The sequence below is a fragment of the Charadrius vociferus genome, unplaced genomic scaffold, assembly GCF_000708025.1.
Source record: "Charadrius vociferus isolate BGI_N301 unplaced genomic scaffold, ASM70802v2 scaffold15, whole genome shotgun sequence".
Classification (NCBI taxonomy): Eukaryota; Metazoa; Chordata; class Aves; order Charadriiformes; family Charadriidae; genus Charadrius; species Charadrius vociferus.
The window spans coordinates 7,798,282-7,815,781 of NW_009650064.1; the positions used below are offsets into that span (position 1 = coordinate 7,798,282).

Sequence of the window (17,500 nt, forward strand, 5' to 3'; positions counted from 1 at the left end):
CTTGCTGAAAAGTTTTGTTTCACATTAAACCAGAAAATTCCAAAAACATTTTTTATTTCAAAATCTATTTTATTTTTACTTCATTTAAGCTCTTCACAGACAAGTACTGATTGCTGTCATGTATATACACTTTTAATTTTCCTTATTGGGCTTTTTCACCTGGTTCAGTAGACTAGACTGATTATCAACACATGCTTTCAAACCATGCCTTGCTGTGAATTTCAGGTAAATTCAGTAGTGTATATCCTGTTGTTCTGCTTAATAACATTGTTTCATTTTCACCATTAACAAACCTTTGTATTATGACTGACATGTGAAACCTTTTCCATTATCCTTTTCTTTATGAGCTGCCTTGTCAGTTCAGGTTATTCCTAATTTGGTCTGATTTCATTCCATTTCCTTCCAGGCAGAATTTACTCTGACTTCTAGGTGCTGCTGTCACTCAGTTAATATAATGCGTTTTCTTCATTATAGCTTTTTGCAGTTAGTTTTACATTTAGTATTTTAGGGACTTCACCTAATAGTGTTTGAGTTCACTTCACTTTGGTTTGCGTTTGCTAGACGTCCAAGTTAAGATCTTTCATATTTTAGTTTTAGTGAGCGAGTTCTGTGATTCTTAATCTGAAGGACACCTTACCTTAAAAATAATAGTAATATGAGACTTGTATCCTCTGGTCACGTCCTTTAGTTTAGCTCCCAACAGAAGATTGTTTTCATGAACTCATCACTGCTGACTAAACAATAGCTGTGTTAATAATATTTTTCTTGCTTGGAAAATATGTTTTTTATTATCTTCATAAGTGCTTCTTGTCTTTTTTTGTGCGCCATTCCAAACTATGGGAAAGTCTTTCACAAGCTCTTGATTTAATTCTTCTTGCAGAGGATCTCATTCCTCATGTAAATAATTTGTGGTTGGAATAAGAGCTTGATTGATGTTTATGTTTTGGAAATTTTAACAATTAGCTGGCAATCTGGTCATTTATGTCATTGAATTCCATTTTTGGAAAGTCATGAGTACCAAAAAATCAGCTCCACGTCTGTATTTTTAATACTAAGCACCCCGGTAGAGGGCTTAAATCAAGGTTATGGTCCCCACACAGCTATTGCAGCGGATGGTACCTTAAATAGCAGACAGGAAAACTCAGCACAAACTACAAGACATGAATGCAAGAAGCCCCTTGTTTTGCCACATTTGGAGTCTGGTTGGGTCTTTTCCTGCAGGTATTCCAGGAAGAGCAAATAAGAGTGTTTTAATTTTTCACCTTTAGCTTTCCTGAGCTTTCAAGCAATGTTTTCTGCTGCCACCTGTCTGTGACTGAACTGGCACTGTGCCCGTAAGTCTAAAAGCCTCCAAGGGATGAGAGAAGTGTACACAATGATATTTGTTGTCTCCAGAATCATATGAGCCAAGTGATACAAGTGATACGGAGAATTTTCCCATTTTCAGCATCAGGTCTGAAGTCCTCTATCAAATTGATTAAACCAATGTAAATAGTTAGCTGTTTTGCGGAATCTTGCACACCCCCCATCATTTTATGCTCAAGAGGGGTGAAATTCTGCCCAATTTCATCCTAGACTTTAGTGACAAACAGAAGAGCTGGGGAAATCCACTCAGCTGCCTGTCAGATGGGAAGATTCAGTCCACCCTGTGGGTGTCTGCAGATTTCACGTGCTAGAAACTGCATCTGTGGAACAGTGAGCAGAGACTGGGATTCCCTACTCCCTGCATAGCTGAAACGGCCCCTGTCATTTCCACCTTTGTTAGCTGTCTGCAATATTAAACATCATCTTTTTAATGCATTTTAAGTTTCTGTAGCCTACTGTATATAAATAGCACTGCATGCATACGTATGGTGGTGTAAAAAAAGATTTGCAAAACCTGATGATTTAACCTTTTCCTTAAAAATACTACTTTTTTGACCAAGTTATTGAATAATAATTTTAAAATACAAAAATTAATATATTTAGTAAAGATTAGTATTCAAAGAATGGCATGTGTGCTTTTGTTATGTTTCAAACTCAGACATCAAACAGGATGCCTAATTTCTAGCAATATCTCTAAAATGATACAAACTCTCTCTCTAATTTCTCTCTAATGTAATAAATCAAGTTATTTTATTTTGGCAATTGAACTCTATCACAAAGGCAATAGTAATTGCGGCAGTGAACTTACCTTTAAGTTGGCAGGGTTTTTTTTGGTGTGGGTTTTTTTTTTTTTAATTTCTCCTCTATTACTTTGAAAAATAGTTAATCAGTTTTTAAATTGCATTTGAAAAGAGCAGCTTTTCATCTGCTGAGAATCTGTTTGCTAAATTTCAGGCCAAAGTGAATTTTCTTTCTGTACTGTCTGATCTTGCGTCTTTGAAGTCCGTGTGGAAGGGATCTTGCTGATTTCAGAGCTCTTAGGCTCAGGCCCAGAGGTTAAACCCTTTAAAAAAAGAGGAGGGGGGGGGAAGAACTGTCAAAATGTGATTGAAATATATGGGTGACTTACGAGCTTCAGCTCCAGTGAGGTTGTTTGGCAGCATATGTATTTAGGGGCTTAACCTAAAGTTCAAGGTTCTGTTTTTCCAACACGTGCGGCTACAGTTGCCAACATGGGCTCAGATATAGGAAAGTGTAGCTCTGAACATGTAGAAACACCCCTTTCTTTTTCTGTGGACAGCTTATTTGATCACTGGAATGACATTCTGGCTTTTATCTCTGTGCATCAGTAGCCATTCTGTTTTCACAGAGCAGAAGTGCCAAGCGCCAGACTGTTGCCCTCTTTCTTCTTCCTTTTCATAAACATAATGACAAAGGATGAAGCACGTCACTCCCTCAGCTGGTCCTGCAAAGCCAGCCTTAAAAGTGTGGAAACTGTCAAATAGAGTTGGCTTGAAACGCTGTAAAATAAAAATAAAGTCAGCTAGTCTCAGCTTGGCTTAAGATGAGACATTCGAGTCCTAAACATTGATCTGGTCTATGTGACATTCGTGAGCTACGGCCACGGCATCCGTTCTATTTTAAGTAAAAAACTTCACATGACTTTTTTTCTGAGCAATAAGTAAAAGGAAAAGGTGTTTCTCTAAGCCTTGTTCTCAACAAGCAAGCATTGCTTATGATGTTCTCTCTTTTTCCCTCCGCACCCCCTCCTCCTGCAGAATCGCATCGGGAATTCCTTCACAGGCCTGCGTCTGGATACGTGCCAGAGGAGATCTGGAAGAAAGCTGGTAAGAACTGTTTAAAAACACCAGCTTAGTCTTCTGGCAGCTGTGTGCAGTTGTTAATGCACTGATGGGAGGAATGGAAAAAAAAAAGGAGGGGGGGAGCTTACTAGTAACAAGAAGAAATTGTGCTTAATAATCTTAAACTGGAACTGATCAGGACATGAAATAATCTTTATAATAGAAGCATCTGCTGCTATAGTTAGGGGGATATCAGTGCTGCCATTAAGGACACCTATTTTCTGGGGCTATAATGGTTTCAGGCTGAAACTTGATATGCTAAAGTTTCAGCCTGTTAACAATTTTAAAAAAAAAGTTTGCGTGGGATTTTTTTTTTTTTTAAGCCCCAAGGTTCTTACCTAGTTAAGGTCAGAATTCTCAATGGAGGGAAGAAAACTAAGTATACCTGTTAAAGAAAAACCTCCAGCTATTCAATGTAACCATTCTTAATTTTAAAAAGATTTTGTGCCCCTCAGACCCCAGTGAAGTCTGTGCTCATAAACTTGCAAATCTTTCAATGAAGTAAGCAAGATCGCATCTCCGCAGCTGCTCTGGGTGGTTGCACAGGCATTGACAGTGTCTTCCCTGAGCTTGAAAAGCACCACGGGTAGATGTCGTGGTTGTACAGAGTTTTCTTCAGCACTTTAAAACTCTGCTTGAGCGCAGGAGTTTCCTGGTGAGGATCCTATTGAGGTGCTGGAGCTAAACCTTTGCTCTTTCAACATCGATATCAGAGTTTCCTTCTTTTCAGAGGGGCCAGGAGGTAGCTCTTGAACTCCAGCGACATAGTTGAACTTCTGTATATACACTCACACACTGCCCCCCTTTTGAACACCTGTATAACCATGAAGTCTACTGCAGCTATCTGAGCAGGAGTTAAAGATTAAACAGCAAATATGCAGCAGTTTCGATGCTTTCTTATCCAATCTCCTGTAACTGCTCGCTGCTTTTTAGTGTATTTTAAACTAGATACAGAACATATGTGTAAAAATGTTCTGCTGGCATACTTTTGCATCAGACAAGAAGTTGTGTTGTTTGCGTGATGTGGGTTTATCATGTAAACTCTACATTTGTCGATATGTAAATTACTATTTTTGGAACTGCTGTGGTTTATATGAAAAACAACAAAATAATCTACAACTTTTTCCTGTGTCCAAGGAAAGTGTAGCCTTTGTAATTCAATGCTCTTGTGAACCCAGAAGTAATTTTATTATTTGTTTTGCCATATTTATGTTAACGTCTTAAATGAAAAATAAGAAAAAAATTTGCAGTCCCAGAAAATCTCAGTAAGAGGAGCATTATTCAGTTGAATTTCAGGAACTTTATTCTTCTTGCAAAATCTAGGTTTTCATATTGTTTGGCACATCAGGTCATTTGTGACCCCTAGATGCAGTACAATAGCAGGACAAAAGTTTCTTCATTAGCTAGAAATAGAAGGTAATTGAAGCTTTTGGCCTGAATTATAAAATTAGTTGTGCATTCACACTGTATGTATCCACAAATGGCAGTGTAAAGGAGCTGTGACGTGTCACCTTGTGAACATATATGTCATCGGTTTCTTTGAAACAAAACTTTTCCTTTGGCCCTATTTCTAGTCTCTTCATGCTGATGAGGGTTTAAATCAGATTCCCTGCATTAACTGAGCACGCCTGTGAACTGGAGAATAAAAAAAATCTGACTCTCTACAGCATGCACACCTGTATCTGTTACTAAGAGTTGTAAAACATCGGAAAGCGTGCTGCTTTTCATAAATCATGGGCCATCATTTTCAGGAGGGTGCACTGAAGTTGGAGGTCTCCTCAATTTTGTAATCAGTTCATGGCAGTAAAGGTGCAATTCAGCTCTGTAGGAAGAGGTCTCGAGTGCTATTTGAGACGCTCCGTAGTTTCCTGGCTGGGCTGCAACTGCCAGTCAAGAAGGCTGCAAATCTCTTTTAAGTCATTTCTGCTGGCCTAGTGTGGATATCTTGCTATCTCAAATGTCCATAAGGACCAATGTGTAGACAGCCGAATCAAGTATAAAAGTCTGATTGGTATGCTGAATCCATTGAACTGAAAGAATTTGGCGTAAAAACAGTTAATAAGCAACCGCAAAATCCTGTGAAAAAGGGATTCACTTTAAACGTTTGGAGATTGATAGACTCCAGTGCAGTTTGTTAAATACAGCGATATATGTGCTTTTGTGATTGTTGGAATGAACACATAGTAAGGAGCACCTTGTGAATTAAAGCCATGTGAAGGCAATTCAGTTTCATACATCAGTGGAAAGTCATCAGTGTCCTGATTCGTCTCATTGAGTTGTGGGTATGTAGACGAATAGTCCCAGCCAAGTTTTTGGTGTCCCTCAGTAGTCAAGAGAGACGCAGGCATGTGAAGAGGATCAGTCATATCATAGGTTGGATGACTTGTTCTCTGGAAATACCTATTTCTCTTTATTAAATACTGCGGGGATCCCAGGCGCACTGCGGGCTGCTGCCTTGGCTTCTTTCTGTGTCATGAAGAAACTGTCTTCCAGCCATTTCTTATCACATAGCAAGACCTACTGTTCATGGCAGTTCTGGATTGGAGTTACCAGTTACTCCAGTTCCTTACTGGAGTTAAGCTCTGGAGTTACCAAACAGGTGTGGGATGACCATACATTGTCATACAAAGACAGTAAGGACCATGCACATTCTCCAGGGGAGTCCTGGGAAAGAGATTGTGCCTTTTGGAGTATGAAGCTGAGATAAGTCATGTCACCAACTCCCAACGCCTTCTTTGCCATGGTCAGTCCGAGTGGCACTCAACCCAGTCATGGTGGCACAGGACTGCACCCCTGCCCACCACCTTTCCTTTTTCATCATGTGGACTGAGTGTGCCCATGATGTGAAGGAGATGACGGGTAAATCATTGTGGTGGGTTATAAACAGCAGTGAATGATGAGTTGAGCACCTCTCCTGAGTCAGCTCCAAGGATATCTGAATAATGTCTGTTCCACACAGGGTCTTTGCTCCCTGGAGCTTCTCTCATGAATTAGTGCTACTCAAAGGGAAGGAAGATTTCAATTGCATCCCTAAACAGACAGAGTGAATTTATGCCAAGAATGCTTAGCATTTGTGGGAAAATTGAGGATACAGATACGTGCATCTTAGGTATTTTGTTGTAAAAACTTCCAGATTTATGTTTTCTGATATTGGAATCTAATCATTGCTTTCTCTGGAAAAGCACAGAAAAGAAGAGCACTGATATCATTCTTGGTCTTCGTAGCTCAGCATTGTCAAGGCAAATAAAATCTCCATCACTGTCACCCATAACTTTTCCTGCATAGATATTACAGTTTTTGTTATCTGAAACTCTGAAACCTGCATTCTATGTCTATAAAATATCTGTAGGTACTGGAAACATTTATTTTAAGGTGTGCAGAAAATCAATGATAGGAAATTTTGTCTAGTTTGTTTGGTTGTTCATGAGTTCATACAGTATTGAAATAACAATGGTACATAGTGACAAAAAACCCCGACATATTTTAACTATTTGTTTTCACGCTTAGGATAGCACAACACAAATTCTTTTGCCAAAGTTAATCGAAATGCTAAAGTCCAACCCATAGTTTATACCAATTGAAAAGTATCAGTCAGGCATATGGCCTTGTAAGCACTTTTAGCATCTTCACACTCTCAGAAGCTTTGCAGAACACAGTATGCAATATAGAAGTTACAAGATAAGGTTCAGTTTCTATATTTGGACTAAAAAGAAGTAGATTGTGTAGCATGAAAAACTATAAAATTAGAAGTCTCTGTAAAATGTTGGAGTATTTTGCTTCTGTGTAATACAATAGTTAAACTGTCACTTCTAACCACTGCAACACCTCAATGTAAAACTAAATTTATATGATGTAATGAAAGTGCATCATGCCATACAAAGGTAATTTCTATTCATAGCAAATATCAGCAAGAATACAGATTTTCTCAAAGAAATCCACTTTGTTAATAACTGCAGTTCACAGACACAAAACGTCTGTATTTAAGTTCCCTCATTTTTATGAAAATGGTAATAAAATTGCATCTGTATGTTTGCCTGTGTATATTTCTTTTCTCACCATCAGTGAATGTTTGCAGTTGGTAATAAATATTCAAGCACCTTGCAAATGTCCTACCAATTCCCTTTGCTGATCTGTGTGTGCCTGTGGGACTAGAATAGGAATGCATAATTTAAATATAAATTGCCTGATTTGCATATACAATTAGTCTAGCTGCAGCTTTGATCGTAAGCAAAAATTATTGTCCTGTATTGCCACTTAGATAGAATTTTAATTCACCTTGAATATTCAAAGTAAATTAAGCCTTGGCTGTGTGGTTGAAGGGTATGATTTTTTCCTCTCCCGAGGCTTTCCCCTAAACAACATTTATGGTAGGGTAATATAAGGGCATATTTTCAGTCTCATAAAAATAAAGGCATAAGTTTTATCTCTAAATTCCCCTCCCTCAAAAACTTGATTTCAAACATCGCTCACAGACATGCACACACATAACAGACACACACAGAGAGTAATAGAACCCTTCTTTCATTTTAATTAATTCCGTTTTACTCAGGACATGGCTCAAAGTTAAGTCTTTATTGTAAATTGCTTAATAACTGAAAATGGAGACTTCATGTAGTCATTATTTTTTTAAAAATAAAAGTGCAGAGCTATGAGACACAAAACCTCAAGAGCGTTATTGACTTAGTAAGAGTTCAGTCTATGTGCACGCGCACGCACACAAATACACGGGCGAAATACATGGACTAAAACTCAAACCCATAACACGGTTGTAATACTTAGATTTTAATCTACAGTAAAACATTTTTATTAGAAATCTATGTTTTTAATTAAACAGAACATTTAATTAAGGTGGTTTTTAAGTGGATGAAACAATTAAGTGCAAACACTTGAATGAAACATGTCATAATTAGTTTTAATAGAGTGTTAATTGGTACTAGGTTTGCCAAGTTAATAATTACTGCTTATTAAATTTTCAATTAATCATTGTCATTTTGCTTTGAATAAAGATGAAAATTAGATAAACTAATTCAGGGGGAGGATGGTTTCCTTGTTAATTAGAGCAGTTAATTAAAAAAAAAAAAAAGAAATTACTTGTTTTAGTTGTCAATTAAAAGACTGTTCATTAGTAAAATCTTTTCACTCTTCCTACATCAAACCCCAAATAACTAATTTGTGACAATCCGTGTTTTCCGGAATAAAAGATAGGATGCTAGTATTTGCCGAAGAAACGGCTCACACTGACTTAGTTGTTTTACAAGAAGCACGAAGGTTTGAATTTAATGAAGCGGCGTGCCCCTGCTCAGTGTTAATTGCGCACCCAAGCCTTCGCTGGCTGTGGTGTGCTCCAGAGCTCAGCGGAGGCAGGAGGTCAGGTCTTCACAGTGTAAACATGGGTTTGAAGGAGAGATCAAGAGGTCAAATGAATGTTCATAAACAAATTTTAATTTTGGCTCGTAAAATTGTATGTCCAGGAAAAGACGTTAGACCAGCGATTTAACAATTTTAAATAAACTCTTGGGGTTTTTTTAACATCGTGTATTTGTTTGTTAACATATGGGGAAAAAATTGTTAATGACTATAAATCCTGTCTTAATTTCCAGAGCTTAAAGATACATTTTTGAAAAAGTCTGTAATACTGTGTTTTAAATAATATTTTTTCCCAAGGATATTCGTCAATCTGGTGTGCTGCAAACCCAGTTTTCCAAGTGAAACGTTGAAAAAGGTTTCAAAAATAACACACCAGAGATCTGAAATGTCTGTACTTAAAGAAGTACTGACCATGAACCAAAATAGCAAGAACTATCACAAGCGTTAGAGGCTTGTGAGAGCTTTTGGTGATGGGGAAGTAAAGGAGTACCTGGGTGGTCTTGAAGAGTCTTGAAGAATCAGGTTCCTCTGTGTCCTTCTGCTCAAAATGAAGCCTCTCAATATAATAGAGTCTCTGCTGCTTTTCACTCATCAGTCCTACGTAGCTCGGTGCCAAACGTCCTGTGCTGATGAGGATTTCTTCCCTCCTTTGTAGAGGAAGCTGTCAATGAAGTAAAGCGTCAGGCGATGGCCGAGTTGCAGAAGGCAGTGTCGGAGGCAGAGCGGAAAGCTCACGACATGATCACTTCAGAGAGAGCGAAGATGGAGCGCACTGTTGCCGAAGCCAAGCGCCAGGCTGCAGAGGATGCACTAGCTGTTATCAATCAGCAGGAGGATTCGAGCGAGGTAAGGTCTTTGCTGGGCAGGCATCACCTGTGGCAGCACACCATAGGTGCATCTGGGCTAGCTTGAACCTAACTGGCACAGGCCATTCATGCGACATCGGAGCTCAGCGCCCGCTATTAACGGCACGGTAGCTTTGGACACGTATTTCAGGCGCAAGCTGAGCTCCAAATTTTCTTGCCTGTGTTGTAATCCGAGCCCAAAATAGCGGTGAACTTGAGCTGCAGTCTCACCTTTTAACTGCTGTTCAGGGTTACGTATAGTGCACACATTTCGGTTCTAATGAAGCTTTTCAGTAGCTTTATTTTACAGCTCTTCAAACTACCATATTGAATAGATAACAAGATTGCTCTGTGGAAAATATTGCACAGTGCAATCTAATTTAAACAAAGAAATGATTCATTTAAGAGCTTGTAGAGCGAGGTGGCTTAAAAGCTTGTCTGGAGAAAGTGTCGGATGTAGAAGCGATTAGCAAAAGATGATGGTTCCTGTAGGACAGAACGTGAGTGTAGATTTTGTGCAAGCGTTTCCTTATTTCGAATGTGTTGCTTTGGCTGCAGGGAATGTCTGAGAGCTGAGGAGTGGGCAAACAGCATTTGGAAGGGAGAAAAATAGACTGGAAGAGCAACAAACAGTAAACCAAGAATAAGGATGTTAAGCCTTGATTTACTTTCAGACCTGAGAGTGGAAGCCTTGAATTGCTGTGGTACGGGACATCCAGCAGCATAACCAGCTGGGAGCAAAAGAGCAGCGAGTGTTTGACCAGCGCTGCAGCAGTCTAGCTAGCAATTAAATTTTACGTCCGTTACAGAAAAGCAGTATCCTAAGTTAAAACTGCCCTTAAACACAGACATGACAAAGAAATGATGTCATGTCAGGTGTTTGTGTATAATCTTCATCTCTAAAGGCCACTGAAATGACAGAATATTACTGTCATGAAGTATTTATTGTTCTTGTAGTAGGATCTCGGCTGCAATGTAACTACTTTTTAATAGAAATTCTAAATTACAGGGGGTTGAAAAAAAAGAGTAGATAGCGGTACCTGTTGTGTGGGGACGTTTATTTGTGTACACTAGTGTCAAAGCGCTTTTCATGGGCTGGATGGGCAGCATTGTAAAAGAGTCACTAGAGTAGAAAGATGCAGATGAGCTCGCTGCCGCACGCTGAGAAAACTGGCAAAAATCACGAGCAGATAAGTCAGTGGCATGCTGCAGTATCCATCCATAATTTGAGGGAGCGTAAGATTTTAATTCATACCAGGCTTCTCTGGAGATGAAAGACCATTGTGGGATCACTGAATGCCCAGAGTTTCTCCTTAATGTGTAGCAGATGAATAACAAGGAGACAAAAGGAATTGATTTTCGGCATCTGAAAGTTTCTCAGGAAGAAAGGGACTAGGGGAAGTGTATGTACCCTTTAAGTACTAACTGTTCCATTGTAGATTAAATGAGACATAAATTCAATTTATTGGCATTTTGTATCTGAGATACTCAAGGACATTTTTCCTGCACTATGTTCATAGAAAGGGCATCTGTCTGACTTAGCACCATTAAAGAGCTGTCATTTTGTGTGTGTATATGTACAGGAGACTCCTATTGCTAAAACCAAAATTCCAAAGGTGAATGCCTTTGGAGGAAACTGCAAATTAAATCTGTTCAGTGAAGTGGTATAGTGTAGGCAGGACAGAGCAAGTACTTATGTGCCAATACATACAGCCTATTCTTCCACAAGCAAATGCGCATCCAAAGGAATGCGTAGAGAGTTTGTGTGCTGTAATTAACTCCTGAGCAGTCATAGTTCTGGAAGAAGCTGCATAACAACAGACATCTTTACTACTTCTCCAGCAGAATTGCTCATGAGGTTGTTCACTTCTTGGAAACAGGACTTTAAAAAAAAAAGACAAATAATTATTTTGACTGCATTCTAATGAAATGTGGCTCATAGGGTTACAGATGCTCTCAGGGCTGCATATCCTCAGGGAGGATACAAGCCTCTTGGACCTAGAAATAGAGTCTAATGTCCTGGTCCTGCAGTTTTTCACACCTGTGGTCATGAGTGGCACATCAGTGTGGCTGTTTTGAGGTGAAAAATGCAGGTTTTAGTTAAACTGCGGAGAGAACTCCAGTTTGCTCAGTTTGTGTTTACAGGTGCTTCGTTAATTCTGAGGGGAGATGACAGTGATACTTATTTGAGAGTTATATGTGTCTGTTAAGTTTTTATAATTAGTTCCTCTTCAGCTACTAATTATGCCAAACTCCAAACACTTAGGGCAGTGCTTCTCATGATTACCTGTTAACTCAGGATGTTTTGGGGTTTTTTTTTTTGATAACTCCTGTAAGAACGGACTGGACTTTTCCTTCATCTTTGGGGACAAGAGATCAGTTTGCCAGTGTTTAAAAAGTGTTTCTTTGGAGATGAGACCTTGTGCTTATCGGGGTTGAGGAATAAAACTTCGCATTTGCTTTGCTGTTCGTTATTTCTCGATCTCTCTGTGAAGTTCCCTCCTCATTTGTCTAGGTTGTAAGTCTCCATAAACTTCTCTCTGTTTACATCTTTCAGCAGTATGCTTCCAGCAACAGATTCCTGTGTACTAAAGGCACTGGAGTAATATTTCCAAGGCTAGAATATTTCCAGTTCCAAATATGAGGCTGCTGAACTAGCGGCTTCTGCAGTCTTACAGGTTTAGAGGAAGGCTGAGAAACACTCCTCATTTCTTATCCTTGGCAGGACATTACGCCAAGGCCTGCAAGAGAGCTCAGTATAGGCTGCTCAGTATAATCTCCATGCAGTTCCTAACAGAGAACATTTCTCCCACGGGTGTCATTTGTTCTTTTGGCTGTGGAAACTATGAATGAAGATGGGAATTTGGCACCAGGTTTCTAATGTAGCAGATATAATTTTCACATGACGCAGCCACTCCCTGTCTATTGGCAAGGTTTCTCCCTTGGAGGAGGTTTCCCTCCTTTCTGTTCATTTGTTATTCAGTAAAATGCAACCTGGACCTAGCTGAGGCTTCTTAAAGCTGCTCTGGTGTGAGAACTTGGTGGCATGATTTCTATTGCAGTCTTCTCCAGAGCTAAAAGTAATAACTAGTGCTAAGATTCAAGATTTTTATAATTATTATAATTTTAAGATAATGTGTAGTCTCCTCATCCAAGACCGTTCAGAGGTCTCACAAAGAGAAGTAGATTGTTTTGTTTATATTTGTTGTTGGGGTGGGGTGTGTGTGTTCCTGTTTTTGTCTGGGGCCTTTTGTCTTTTGTTTTGCTTTGTTTTGAACCCAGAAAAAGTGGCATTCCCCGACTGCAAGATTGTTAGCAAGCAAACAGTGAAGCTGGACATGTTGAACTGACTGGTGCAAAATAAAGGAGGCTTAGGACAGTGAGAGGAGTAATAGGAGAGATGTGGTATTTGGAAGTATCTTGAGTTTTAAGAAGTGGCCAGCAATATTTTGAGAGTCTCCACATTACATAGTGTAGTTGTAATTTCTGACCCTGACCTGGTCCGTTATTGAACTATTGTTCTTTGCTTATGTTTGAATTATTCAGTATGATTTAATGTGCAGTGTCACTGCTTCAATGTCTGTACATTTACTTTCTAAAGATTTCCATAGTTTCTCGGCATAAGCCCTTGCGACTGACCAGAACATGTTAATTATTTTCTGTTATTATAATGAGAAATTGGTTGAAGACCAACAAACGGAGCACGCTACTGTTGGAAAGCAGAAGGACAGGAGAAGGCGTACCTGTCAGCATGGCTGGACCTGAACCACAAATTATTTCTTTACCAGTTCCTTACAGTTGCTTCGCAAAAGATGACCCATTCATCAGTGGTTGACTTGGCCAAGTACAGAAACATGTGTGAGCAGCCTACTCGTTAATGACTGCCGTTCCTGCTTTGGCTGCAATGTACTGTTGTGCAAATCAATTTTGATAGTAAGGGTGAACAACTTAGCAAAGAGACTGGCTGCCCAGATTGTAGGGGGGGTGGATGAAAATCATCAAAACATCTGTCTTTCTGCTCTTGTATAAAATGCCACTGAAAAATCTGACACTCAGTGTTCTTCCTCACTTTTGAGTAGGGTGGGGGCTGGGGACGGGGAAGGAACACAAATGTTTCGGTTCTCTCTACTTAAAGCAGATGCTGACATCTGCTCAGATAAAACAAGTATGTAACTGGTCCAACACTGCTTTTAAGAGATGTGTAATGTTAGGGCTTGTTTATATTGCAGCAGTTTATGTTGTATGTGAATATCACACTTACCTGACATTTTGAAGACAGCTGGGTTCAATCTCTGCTGACCAATCCATTGAGACCAGGACTGTGCCAACAAACCTGACTCCAAGCATCAGATGCTGTGATTCAGGCAAGCCTAGTTTTTAGGCTGGTATTAAATTTAATACATATGTCAGCTAAATGTTTAATTTTTTTGGCTGGGCATCTCTTAGAAAGTAGCACATCATCCCCCGCAGTGGTGGGTGGTACAGAGGCGCCAGAGCCATGTGTTCTGCACAGGATCAGTCCAGATGTGATGTGAACATTGGCACTGCCCCAGACTCCTAAGCTAAGGCTGGCTAGCCAGCTTGCACGTCTCTTCCGTATGCTTCTCCGCGCTTCTGTTTTCGGGATTTAGCTTCTCTCATGCTGACTTGTATGAACATAGATGTACTTCACACAATAAACAGTGGCTTGGGCAAGCCTGGATTGTTCAGTGGTAGGTGTAACTTTACTAGAAGCATCTAAAGGTTTGAATATCTTTGTATGGAGCACTGCATTTTGACGCAGCGTGGGAATTTCCAAAGCACCGATGTGTTTCCCTTTCTAATGGATCTTTGATAGAATTTTCGTAAACAACTTTGATGTTTTTTTGCACTGATGTTCAGTGGCTCACACAGTCCTTGTTTACGCCACTGTGGTTTCAGTGATTTCTAGATGTTCTTTTTCTTGCGGTTAGCAGTGATAGAGTTTTGAATGCCATGGGAATTGCAGAACCAGGAGAAGTCTGGGTTCTTTTTACGCAGCCATGCTTCCTTTCCCGGTAAACTGGGGAAATCCAGAACTGGTCAAAAATGACAGAGCAGTGTTTGACACTGTATTACGGCATTTCAGACTTCATCATCTCTTTGACATGTCACAGTCCATTTGGGTTTTTTTTTTCTTCTTTAAGCCAGCTCTACACTAAGTCTCAGCTGGAGGTGTCAGAGGAAAGCAAATACTCGATTGTGGTTAAATGTTTCAAAGATGAAAGCGACAGCATGAGCAAAATTATTGACAAGTATGTGTCCTGGTACTGGAGACCACAGAAATGGAGACCATTTGTTTTTAAGAATTTTCATGATGGCAAACAGAAGTTTCCGAGTCCTGTTGTTTGAAGATGGAAGCTTAAGTGCATAAGAATTAAGAGTCTGACCCAAGATAAGGCGCTGACCTAAGACTGATGTTCCTTGTCAATTGAAAGAGGAGGATGAAATATGATCGGTGGCATAGATTCGGAGCAAGATTCCCATCTGGTGTAATTTAGCCCAATTTCATTGAATTAATCCATTTTCAAGGTAGTGAAGTTAAATTGAATTATGTAGTCTGAGAATCTGGCCTTTTGCATAACCTCACTGTTTCACAGGAAAATCAATGCAGAGTTAAACTGTAATCCAGCCCTGCTCATAGTTTTAGCTGCATCTGGAACTCTATAAAGCATGAGCTGGAAGTGCAGCGTAGTAGGTCACTACCTAAAGACAGAGAAGATAGACCAGGAGAGGCTTTGAGAAATCTGTTACTCCCTTTCCAAATGAATGATCAACTCTAACTGTACCATTCCTGTAAGGTACCTGCTTTACCTGTCCCTTAGTGATGGAGAGTCTCCAGTGCCTCTAGGAAATTTGTGCCTTAGAGAGATTTCTCATAACATCTCTTTCCAGTTTTTCTTATAGAATCTGCAGATGTTTGATCCCATTACTTCTCCTGTTCATCCGTGTAGACATGGTCATTGCCTGTTTCACTGCAGTAGCTTTCAAGGTGTTTGGCTGCTACTGTCCCCTATCAGGCTACCGTCTCGCCTTAGGTTTAACAGTCTTTTCTAGTAGCTTGTGTTTGTCTGACCTTGGACTATTCTGGCTGCCTTTCTCTGTGTTCTTTCCAAGTCGTATTTGTCTTATTTCATTTGCTATATTTGAAGTGCATCATCCCAACCTGGACAGTACTCCAGGCTGACCCTCACCAGTGCTAGGAGGTGGAGAGTCTCAATTCAGGTGTAAAACAGTCCATAGTCCTGCTCCTATGCCCTCACATGATGATTGCCACCTTGTCACCAACATGACATTTTGGTCCCCTGTTATCCGAGATGCTGTCTACACAGTTCAGCCAGGGTGCTCTGTTTCGCTGGGACCTTCTAAGAGCTTCCCAGGAGGGAAGATACCTTGACCAGATCCCTTGACCATGCGCAAGCTCTGTCTGTCATATCTGGATCAAACCTTGACCATGCTCAATCCGATAGTGAGCTCAAGCTCTGTCTGTCATATCTGGATCAAATGGAAATAGGTGAGCACACCTGAGCATACACAAAGAACAGCCCCGGTCATTAGCCGGCATCTCGAGCCTGGCTTTTCTTCAGTAGAATTTGGGCTCTGGAGCTATCAGCCAGCAATGTGAACAGAAATCATCTGTTGCCAAAGCTTGTGGTGCCGGGGCCTGATCTTTGCTGCTGTTTTTCACGACTCGCACATGGGAAGGAGCAACGAATGGCCGCAGTGCTGAGGACTGTGAAGGACAGGGAGTTCTGCATGTCAAAGCCAGCTGCTATCACAGTGCAAGCTCCCCGTGGCATGTGTGCTTCTTGATGCTAATATGCACTGTAGTAATTTTTAAATGCAATAAGTTGTTGCGTAAATGTGTGAGCCATAAAATTTATTTTGAAATTCTTGTATTTTATGTGCTTTTATTCCCACAATTACACTAAAGCTGTAATGACCTGTTAAATTAGGAATAATATGTCCAATGAACAAAATCACATACCAGACAATGTAGGACACATTAAATAATCATGTAAGGAGCCAGTTTAGAGCTTTGTCACTTGATTAAAATGTTGCACTTATGTATCACTTTTCATGTTCTGTACAGGCTGATGGTAATTGATGACTATTTTAATAAGGAAGTTATTGAACCAGTACCGTTAAAATGCAATGACTGTTTTCTGACATCTATATAGATCTTGTGGTAAGATAGTGAAATATTGTCTGGTGGCTCTGGTCACATCGAGACAGTTCTGTCTGAGCAGATAGGCCTTCCCCAAAAGGGGAAGCAAAACGAAGATTCCCCAGAAGTTGGCCTATATTAACTAAATAGATAATTGAATAGAAAAAATTTGACATCCTGTAATAAATCCAGCACAATTAAAGCGTGCACTTCAATGTTGCAATCGGATCTGCACAAGGAAAGGATTCCTGCACCTGGGCAGGTGCTGCTTGACTTCAGCATTATTCCATGTGGGGAAAAGTGTCTTTTCAGAAAAGTCTGTGTGGGGAGGTTTTGTACATGTCTATTTCTTTTCAGATAAGGGGATAAAGGGAAGCATGGGCCAAACCCAGGGCTGGCAATTTAGTTGGAAATGAATAGCTAGGAGGTAATCCAGCAGAGCAGTAGGTGGAAGTTCTGTGCAAGCATGGTTGGAGCAGAATTACACCATGTTTACTGATCACAGTGCAAGCATCAAGCTGGCAAAATGAAACTTTCACAAGTATGATGCAACTTGAGAAATATTAGTATAGCAAAAGAAGGAGAATCCAGGCATACCACAGTTTGTTCTCTTTCTGGTCAGTAGGATGAAGCATTGTATTGTATCTCTTTGAAATGCTAATACAAACTTCCCAGGTCATTTTGGGTGTACGCGTAAATATGTCTGTGGGTGCAAGAGTTCATGTACAGTGTTCTAAATTACTTATAGTTATTTTTCATTGTGGGGATAAAAGGTCTTTTAAAGAAAAGGTGTTCAATAGTAGAGCTATTCATTTCCAAAGGTAGTTTTACCTCTCCAGCACTGGACAGAGTTTGAGCAAAGCAAACCCAAAACA

The 17,500-nt window shown here is 39.9% G+C and overlaps 1 protein-coding gene across 2 annotated transcripts in view; it reads left to right on the plus strand.

The window, feature by feature from the left end:
- Positions 1-17,500, plus strand: part of RUNX1T1 (runt-related transcription factor 1; translocated to, 1 (cyclin D-related)) — a 92,844-nt gene that overhangs the window by 72,859 nt on the left and 2,485 nt on the right. For both annotated transcript variants that reach the window (XM_009891854.1, XM_009891855.1), the window contains exons 9-10: positions 3,144-3,212; positions 9,250-9,440. In XM_009891854.1, the coding sequence (XP_009890156.1) occupies positions 3,144-3,212; positions 9,250-9,440 (260 nt within the window). The remainder of the gene's footprint in view (positions 1-3,143; positions 3,213-9,249; positions 9,441-17,500) is intronic.